This window comes from Benincasa hispida, chromosome 3 (assembly GCF_027475165.1).
Source record: "Benincasa hispida cultivar pf3 chromosome 3, pf3_genome.v1.1, whole genome shotgun sequence".
NCBI lineage: Eukaryota > Viridiplantae > Streptophyta > Magnoliopsida > Cucurbitales > Cucurbitaceae > Benincasa > Benincasa hispida.
The window spans coordinates 32,954,316-32,964,352 of record NC_143480.1 but is presented as its reverse complement, the minus strand read 5'-3'; the positions used below and the strand labels follow the sequence as shown (position 1 = coordinate 32,964,352).

Genomic DNA, 10,037 nt, shown 5'->3' with positions numbered 1-10,037 from the left:
GAACCCCAAGAGGTTAGGATATGAGCCACTTTGACTCGGGCAAAATCTTGAAGCAAAAGATATGTTTTAGTCCTCAAATCCAAGGTAGGCATATTGGAAACCGTTTTGACAAGTTGATGGACCCTGAAATCCACTCCTTCATTATTTATTATTATTTTTTTGTAGGGATACAATTCGAAATAGGAAATTTCAAGTTGGAGATCCATAAGGTTGAAACTGCTCTCCATTCAGCCATGCAAATATAAAATAATCAATTTTTCGACAAAATCCTCTGGTCGTGGGCTGCCTTGTTAACTAGAGCTAAAAGGAAAACTTTCTCTATCTTTAGAATAGTAGAAAGCATTACAAGAGATAAATATCCTTTTTCAAATCACCATGTAAAGATAAACGTTCAAAAAGGTTTTCAAGAAAGTTGATAGCTCTTTTTAGTGGAGGAATAGTGCGGGAAGGGAGCGAGACCAAGCCGAGGAGAGCAAGTCCTTCCCACATGGAAAGTTGAATAAATAAATGCTACATCGACCAGAAAGATCAACTAGCGTTTTTTGTTTTAGGCCATCGGTTAATATGCAAATATTGAGTTAAAATGAATAGCAAATTTATGTTTGATAACAAGATTTATTTTTATTTTATGTATTTTAAAACTATGCTCGTTTCCTGAATTAACAATTTTAACATGTACATTGTTATTATAGGGTAGGGAAGATTAGAACCATAAGGAAAATCTATACATGGAATTAGGTTTTTCTGGATGAGAAAAAGAAGGGATAAAATTGCACGAACAATTTGGTAGTTTCCTGTGTAGCATCTGTCATGAATGGAACACACAGTTTATATGGTGACGAAGTTGCTGACCGTTGGCCGTTCCAGGTTTTGCCTCCTTGATTTTTCTTTTTGGATACATAGCGCAAGTGATTCACCTTAGACCCTATTCAGTGCTGGAAAGTTGGAAACATAATGGAAACAGGCAGGCGCCCAGATAGAAGGGCAAAAAGATTGGGGAAAAGGTGTGTGAAATTTGCTGACGTGGTTGGAGTTCAGAAGTCTAGAAAGATAATTTCTCACGAGATAACAGCTCTCGACAATGCACACATTGAAGGTTCGATGACCAAATCCTTTTATTTCATATTGTTTGCTCAATACAAATTATTTCTCCCAAGTTTTTTGCCACTTTTCTGGGGAACCTTTTCTGTCTTAAGATGATGTTCCTGCATCATCATGGAACAACTGTGTGGACTGTCCGACTGTGAAAAAGAACTAATTTCACAGTTATTTTCCTTATTTATTTTACGATACTATTGTTAACAAGCTTTTGACCTAATGCAGATAACTCGAATAATTTACAGAGTTCAATTGATCAAGCTAATCCAACAGAGGTGACAGAAAGGACACCTCTTACTGATATTTGTCCCACACAGATGCCCCATCCTCGCACAAAGATCAAGCTTCAACTTTTTCCAATAAGACCCGCATGGCAATGGAAAAGGTGTTGTCACGAGCACAGAACATTGAGGATTAACCACAGAGAAGTTTATCTGTGTTTCAGTTCATATTTGAGATGTAACTATGGCTAATATTTTTGTAAGATGGACATCATCCACATTTGGAACCGACTTCGAGGGCTCGAAAGAAAATTTCTTTCATACTAAACCATCTTATTAGCAAGTGGGATGTTCTAATGTAGAACGAGGGGAGCTCACGTTTTTTCCGTACGATAAGCCATCAAGTCTTGTCAGTGGTTCCTAGAAAGAGAAGTTCCTAGAAAGAAGCAACTGCTGGCTAAGCCCTGCACAGATAATAAATTACTCAAGTGTCAAATTAGGCATAGAGTTTACTGTTTCTCATGAAGGCATCATTCTCTATAGAGAAGTACTGCCGTAGTTAGGTCTATTTATAGGCATTGTTCTCTATTTCAAAGGTTTTTGTGTTGAAAAAAAGAAAACTTAGAAGATTAGACTGTGTTTCAAAAGGCCAAAATGACTATAACTCAACTAACATCAAATATGTACGATAACCTTGAGGTCAGAAATTCAATCTCTATCCTACATATTATCTAAAATAGAAACTGTGTTAGGACAGAGGTTCTTGTTTTACAGTCCTACCAATAATTCAAGTTTGTTCCTTACATGCACAATTTTCTGAGTGATCTTCAAAAGAAATCATATCGACTCAATCCAAAAGAAAGAAAGAAAGAAAATAAGATTGCAACTAATGATCTGCTAATGTTTGGCTATTGAAACGGGGTAATAATTTATAGTAAGAAAAACTCAATCAGCAGAGCATAACATCATTTGATTGTCAACCAATGAACTAAAATGTTGGAACAGTGACAAGACATGGAGATTGAAATATCTTGCAGGGAGAAATATCTATACTATTGATAACTGTGGTCTCTGTAACATTGTAAACTTTTTGTAGGGGGAACCTTTGGGATGCATCCTTCCAAAAGATGGCATACCTTTTCATGTTAATAAAAGGGGGAAAAAAAGAAGCTATAATGAACTATAATCAGTGAGGGGCCTGCCAATCACGTGTCGAGAATCTCCTGGAATCTACTGAAGTCAACCATCAAGTGTTTTTCTTTTGTTTCTCTCTCTATATCATTTCCCTTTTATTTATTTATTTTTTTCCTTCCATGGATATTATTGCCAGGAGGAATAAAAACTATGAATTCTACTAAACTCTAGACCTTTTCATCAGGGTCGGAAGATTCTGATCCAGTATGCTTTAATGACTTGCTGCTCGTTGAGGAAAAACTACGACGCTCCTTCCCTCCTGGCTTCGATGAGGCATTGCCATACCAGATCATTCCTAGAATTGCAATGGCCATACCTATAATTACTTGTAAGTTGAGGCCCTCCTTCCCAAAGAAAATGAATCCTAGCGTCAAGACTAAAATGGTCTTCATATGGCCGAGCACTTGGAATGTCACAGCAGTGAACCTACCAATGCATATGAACTGGCTGAGATTTGTCCCTACTGCAATGGTACATGAAAGGATCAAGAACGTCTGCAAACGAATACACATTGGTAAGAATCAGTTGGTAAGCAAACAACTAGCTACGTAGTTTTGGAGATCAAAGTGGAAAAAAAGCAGTAATCAAATATTTGCATCTTGCGTTAGTTAAATTAGCATCATCCTGAAAGAACTACTAGTACACCATTTGACATTGAATTTTTTGTTGGCAAGATCCATGTAACAGGAATAAGGTTTTCTTGATTTGTACAGGTGATTCAAGCTTACACGTACACATCAAAGATTCACAAGCAAGGTGTGCTTCGATAATGTGATCCTGCCTCCAAGAAGATCCAAGCAGATGCTGAACAACTGGGCACAAAGGTTGTTCATTATACGAGACTTTGTAGGTCACAAATGAAACTACTAAGACCTATAAAAAAAATCTCCATCATCAACCCTTCAATATCTACAAAGATTCAGTCTCTCATTTCCCTGCGAGCTCTTTATTCTTAATCTTTTACAAATAGGAGGCCGCGGATGGGTTTCTTTGCATTCAACAGATCGACAAAAGAAAGGTAGTTTTCCAGAAACAACAAAAGCAAGTTTGTCATTATTCCTTGGAGAGAAAACCAGAAAGCTGAAAAGAGTTGGTGGGCCTCATTAACAGATTTTTTGAAAACTTCAATGGGGCCCCTCTGAGATAAAAGTCAAGGAAATGGCTTGACTTATACTGTAGTCAGTCATTCAGAGCGACAAGGGGGAAAACACAAATAAGTTCTCTCGTCCTTCGCCATGATGTTACCCTCAAAAGAAAGCTTGAACAGGAAGTAAAAAAACAATCTGCTAGACTGGAGATAATAGTGATTACCAGGAGGCACTTTCACAGTAATTGGGGGTGGACTTAGATTCCTAGTTTCATCTATAAGCAAATCTCATTATCAAAAAGCTATATTGAGATGTACAATAGAGAAGGTGCACTATAACCCATGACATGATTGATGCTATACCAAGCCTATGGCAGGTGGACAAATTTAAGGAACATTACTCTTTTAAGTCTATGGACTTCGGAAGCCCATGAAGTTATGTGGTAGCTTCACTAAATGCCCTGATGTAAACTTCTGGTTTGGTAAAAAGTTTGAGAGCTATTATGTTATAGCTGGGATAACTATTGAGGTTTTTTGTTCCTCGCAGCTGACAAACAATCAAAAGGAAGATGGAATTACATTTGTGGTTCAATAGTCCCTTTCAGTCATTGAAAACCTCCATCTGTGAGGAAAATCAGAGCTCATAACGGCATTTCTAAAGAACCAGCAAGAATTTTCCATGAAGCTTAAAGATAAACAGATGGTTATTGTCCCAAACTTCTCCTGAGCTACTTCCTTATGGAGTGGATTTCAACCAAGGAAGCTTAAACCAGTCCAAGACCTACGAGATCAATGCAAAAGCTTTCACAAACTGACCTTAGTCCGAGAAGATTAGAAGGAAGACCAAAAAATATTTTCTGAAGATAATCCAGCCTTGTCACGATGTCGATAGGGCACCTCTATTCAACAAGAGATGGGTCTTACAAACTCTAAAGAGGAAAGAGGCGCAGCCTTTTTATTTAGCAAAGTAACAGGACAAGGGTGAAAATTAAGACCTTCAACCTCTACAACTAATTGAGCTATGGACTCTACTCAAATTAGATGGAACTTTGAAACTTTGGCCTTTAAAGAGGTTAGGTCTTTTATTTTCAATCTTATTTTATAGATGCTCATATATTTCTTCGAGAAACAGGGACAAGGACTTTCACAGGGGGATTTCCTCTGTCCAATGAAAATATGGAAGCTCTAAGAGTTTTTGACTCCTCTCCTTGATCACAATCTTCCAATCTGATTTGAGAAGAAAAATTTTAAAGAAAAGGTCAACTACTTTGCTTATATTATCAAATCTAAATAGGGAATGTTTGTTTGATCCTTCACTTTAAGCAAAGGGAATTTCTCATCTAGTTGGCCACTAGGTTGTTCTTTCAATAAAGTTTCTCTCTTCTCCAATATGTAGAAGTGGCTAGGAGATGGATGGTGCAACAATAAAAACAAGAAACGTAGGGAAGCATTCACGCCATGAGATGATCCATGGGAAATTATGCATTAATGCAAGCCCATCCATTCTATCAAGTTCCTGGTTGGAAAGGAATAATAGGTGTTCATTTATTCAGCACAGGATTGTGTAGATGTGTTTGAAATAGCCAAATATCATTGTTCTGTTTAGCATCTATGGACAGTTTTTCAATGATTCATCTCTCGAATCAATAATAATTGGGCTATTTTTCGATGAATTCCATCAGAATATTATAACTGAATGATATTAACCTTTGATGTGCGCTTTTGGAAGGTTTGGGATTGGGATTTGGTAGGATGTTCGAATAGGATTTTTTTGTTAATTTTTCCCATATTCATCAAAGTGTTTTCTGCATTAAAAAAAAATATCCCAGCTCTATCTAGCCCAATGCCCTTTTCTCCTTAATACCACATAGGAGAAGAATAGTCTGATTATGACCCACAAAATCATTTTGGATCTTTCGACCCAGCAACCCACTTGATGGCCTTGGCTCCTTGGTTTAATGAACTAGGCCTCTGCATAAAGGTGATTCCTGCTAGAGGACAATCTAACCGATTATCATCAAAGAAGAAAAAAGGAATGAGAGAGATTTGAAATCTAGAAAGTTCTATCTCACAAAAGCTCTGCTTAGAGAAGATTCTACATCAGCTTGATTCTACATCTTTCGGCTATGGGGTTTCTTCAAAGACAGATCTTCTTTTTGGGGTGTTTCATCTATCTATGTGCTCTTTCATCTGCCTTTGTATTTGGAGTATCTTTTAAATCTTTCTTGACCTTTTTATATGGCCTCCCCTCCTCTTATGTTCTTCTCTTTTTATCATTGGGGTTGTCTTCTCCTCTTTATTTTGGGTATCTCTGTATCTATCATGATTCTCTCTATGAATCGCTTTGGAACTGGCTCTAATGCTTACCATTACTCAGAACTATAAACATTTGGAACTATAAAACAAGTACAATCTTACCAAAGTATACTATGGATATAACAACTTACCAATGACATAAAAGTATATCCGTAGGCATCAACTCTCTTTCCAGTCAACCAGTAGTCTGAAAAGGGGCCAACTAACAGCAAAGAAGCAGCCTGCACTGGAGCGGTATGACCCAATAAGTTGAAGGATCCAAGAGAATATTTTCGTTGGAGATGATGTACATACTGCACGCAGAGAAACAAGGTCAAGGTTGTATTAGAAGAAGATAATTGGTCCGTGAAATTATCAGTTGCTTTTTTTATTTCACCATCATTAAAAAATAAATAAATTTATAATTTCAAATAATTTTACACAGCAGCACCAATTTAAGATTAATGATGCGGTTACTTACATACTGCTGCAAGGAAGTGCTCCATACTGCCACTATGGCAGCCACAAAACCTTTCATGTTGACACTAACATCAGTGACAGTACAAACTCCAACACCAAGCAGAACTAACAGAATGCTAAGTTTTGTGTCCCTTGAGTATTGCACCTTATCCAAAACAACTTCTAGAAAACAAGATACTGGGATCATACTCAGCTTTGCAATCTGATAATGAAAGAAGAATTACAATCTCACGTCTTAATTCTAAAAATTGGGGGAAGAACGAACATTTAACAATTAACAAAAAAGAAAAAATACCTGATAGAACCCAACAGAATTCCACATTAAGCTGATGTTCATTCCCACGATTGAGAAATTTGCAAATATAACAAATTTAAGAATGTCAAGAAATGGTAAGTGAGAATCTTGGATATAACCAAGTTGCTTGAGAATAAAAGTCAGCAAGGAGGTTGTGGCAAAATGAAGGCCAGTTAAAGTTGTAGCTGCATCGTGATGTTAAACAAAGTAATTAAAAAAAAGGTCAAGTAATTTATGTCTAGCAAACAATGATCACTTTATCCACAACATGGAAACTGAACGATTAGAAATGTAAAAAATTTGAATATAGATGAGAATTATCATGCGCACCAAAGCTGAATCCATATGTGGCCATCAATGCCTTATTGACAATGATTATCCCAACAGATGTGACAACATTGAACATCCATGAGGCAGCATCAAGAGTTGCCTTATGATCACTCTTTCCAGGTGAAGACATTGTAATCTATAACTTTGGTTTTTAATCAGCACTTCAAGCTCTCAATCTTCATTCAAAAGAAAAAACCTCAAGTGCTTGATCTTGATGCTCAACCAGTATTATCTGTAATACACAATTTACCATCAGCAAAGTACCAATGACTAATGTAACGACCCTAGTTTCTCTATGGAAAACCGAGGCTTTACTTATGCATGCAGGGTTTAGAAACTGAACATGTAAGTGAAATAAACACGGAGTTAGATCAGCCAAAGTTTCCAAAATTCACTTTTCAGAGAGAAAAAAATTATTCGGGATCCCTGGACAATAGTCCAAATTGGTTGAAACCTCCGATCCTAACCTTGAAATATTACAGAATGAATCACCTGAGACCGGCCCATAACACGAAATTGAAATCACCCGAACAAGCATCTAAAACAGCCCATCGATTAACTTACAACTCACCGGCTAGCACCGTCGATGATCCACGATGGCGACATCACGAAACGGCGGCTGAGGAGGAGATGCGACTGACCACCTGCACCCAGAACGCACGTTAAACCGAGCAAAAACCGACGGCCGCGCGAACCCAAAGCTGGACGTGCGTCTGACGTGCGGCGAGCCCGATCGCGAGCGCTCTCGACGGCGGCGTAGCGTCCGACTGCTGGTGCAGCTGCCGTCGGACTCCGATCGGTGGCGTCTGGTTCCAGAGGAAGTGGAGCGGCGTTCACACGAGGAAGAAGAAGATGAAATTGTAGAGGGGGTCTCGGGTGCTTTAAAAGAGATGGGAAATTTCTTTCAATTTTTTTTCCGCTACTAGTCAAACTAATTTTTCCCAATTGGGCGGCTTTGACTTGCACAAACTTCCCCTTGACTTCCCTTAAGCCCAATTGTTAAAAAAAAACCGTCCAAGCTCACCCAATCTAATACCATCCAATGGAGGTTTGGGACAATAAATTAATTAATATAATATTAAATTATTGTAGTTAGGTTATAATAATTTGTATATATATGTAAATTATTTTAGTTTGGACTATAATAATATATGTTTGAGATATAAGAAATTTTAGTTTTAAAAAAAAATAACAAACACTGTAATCAAAAATAAAAAAGTGATGAATGTAAAATAGTAAAATTGTAGCAAAAGAGTTTTGAAATAGTATTGACTGTAACTAATAGAGGAATACAAAATAGTATATATTATAATGTGATTATTATAGTTTTAATATAATCTTTGCCCTAGACACATTCCAAATGGACAAGATTAAATGTCTTTCAAATGGGAGAAAAATTAAATGAAAATTACATATATTACACACCTGCAAAGACAGGATGTCACAAGTAACGTTGAGATTTGAGGTTTTTCTTCATTAAATTTCAATTTTAAGTTTATTAAATTTATTGTTTCGTTTAAATTTAAGTTTGATGTCTAAGTAAATGAAAATGTTAGATCTAAGATTGTTTGTTACTTTTAAGTTTTCTTTATGTTTTGTAAGTTTCATAATGTTGTTTTATATTGTAAGTCAATAATGCTAATTAGTTAGGTTCATTCTTGTCCTATATAAGGGTGGAGCTACCATGTATTTTGTGTATCAAGATGTTATGTACTACATTTTATATATCACAATTTTAATATCACATTTCTTATACAATATTTTATGTATCACCGATCTTTTTTCTTATTTGGATCAGAAGTGTGAATTTCACAATCATTTTCATTTTTCTTCTATTTGTTTAACAAACATTGAAATATTGATTTGCTTCTGCAATATTTCTTTTTTTTTCTCATCAATTCCATTTTATCAATAGTAGCATCAAAGCTATTTTGATTTTTCACCAACTAATATAATTAAATAAAAGGCCCAAGAAGCCAAGAAAATGTTTTAATATTTACTCCACAAAAGATAACTAACATATTAAATGACCGTTACGTGCACAAAGAAAATAACCTCAATAGAAGTCAAAAAGACAAGTGAAGAAAAATAACTCCCAAAGGTCAACAAGTTTTAAAGGAAAAGATCAAATTTTACAAGAACGTTCCAAATTTATTTACATCTATAATCTATATTTATTATATATATATATATATACACGAACTTGAAGAAACTTTTTTTTAGACAAGTTTACTCTTGAGTATTTTGATAATACTTACTTTTAACTTTAAAAGTAAAATCGACACACTAATTAAAAATCATACAAAAAAAAAAAAAAAAAAAAGACGTAGCAAGGAGTTACAAATTAGTACATTTCTCTCTTTTCTCTATCTCACATTGGAGTGATCTTTTTCGTTTTTTTCATTTTTTTTTTCTCTCTTTTTAAGTAATAGGGTTTTTTGTTAAGTTTTTTTAAGAAAAAAAAGCTAACTAAAACCCTCCACTACTTAAGCCCACTCAAAAGTCATTAAAAGTCACACATTCAGGTTATTATTTTGGACTAACAAGAAAAATCACAAATTTTAAAGTTTCATTTAGAAAAATGACCCAAAAATAATAGAAAAATAATTTTATATAATAGAAAATAGTAATTAGTAATTGATAAAACTATCTTAAAACAACAAAATTAAGTACAGAAGATAATGTAAAGATGCTTTAAAAATAACTCGAATACCACAAATATACTCTACCTAAACATTCTAGAACCACAAATACATAGTATATAAACATTTCAGAAGCAAAAATTAAAAATCACCCAATACGGTTATTAACGCTTCTAGCTGCCTATAGAACGCATGTATGAGAGGGAAGATGACGACCAGATAGTGGAGATCATTAAAAACTTATAAATGTCTATATCGATGGACTTTCTCCAAGGTGAGAAAGAACTTATAAATGTCTATATCGATGGACTTTCTCCAAGGTGAGAAAGAACAAAGTTGATTGTACGAATGAAGTTGTTGTTGGCACATGAGTCTTTGAATGAATTGCAACTTCA

At 35.4% G+C, this 10,037-nt stretch overlaps 1 protein-coding gene across 4 annotated transcripts; it reads right to left on the bottom strand.

Moving 5' to 3' along the window:
• Positions 1-1,090: 1,090 nt before the first annotated feature.
• LOC120073768 (UDP-rhamnose/UDP-galactose transporter 4-like) lies at positions 1,091-7,912 on the bottom strand. 4 transcript variants are annotated; one of them, XM_039026595.2, is made up of 7 exons: positions 7,572-7,878; positions 7,001-7,232; positions 6,671-6,855; positions 6,377-6,577; positions 6,048-6,209; positions 2,687-3,007; positions 1,091-1,783 (listed from the first exon to the last, which is right to left on the bottom strand). In XM_039026595.2, the coding sequence occupies exons 2-7, from the start codon at positions 7,128-7,130 to the stop codon at positions 1,730-1,732; spliced, it is 1,053 nt and encodes a 350-aa protein (XP_038882523.1). In that variant the 5' UTR covers positions 7,131-7,232; positions 7,572-7,878; the 3' UTR covers positions 1,091-1,729. The 4 variants fall into 4 exon arrangements, with proteins under 4 accessions (XP_038882523.1, XP_038882524.1, XP_090168289.1 ...); XM_039026596.2 differs by having other exon boundaries at positions 7,565-7,874; XM_090312163.1 differs by lacking the exon at positions 1,091-1,783 and having other exon boundaries at positions 2,248-3,007; positions 7,572-7,912.
• Positions 7,913-10,037: the final 2,125 nt, after the last annotated feature.

What these genes read in the sequence shown, in the direction of transcription:
- LOC120073768 (XM_039026595.2), bottom strand. Translation starts at nt 7,130, where the DNA reads ATGTCTTCACCTGGAAAGAGTGATCATAAGGCAACTCTTGATGCTGCC. An exon ending in CACATATGGATTCAGCTTTG is followed by an intron (nt 6,856 to 7,000) that starts GTGCGCATGATA and finishes ATCACGATGCAG; the next exon opens with CTACAACTTTAACTGGCCTT. An exon ending in ATTCTGTTGGGTTCTATCAG is followed by an intron (nt 6,578 to 6,670) that starts GTATTTTTTCTT and finishes TTTCATTATCAG; the next exon opens with ATTGCAAAGCTGAGTATGAT.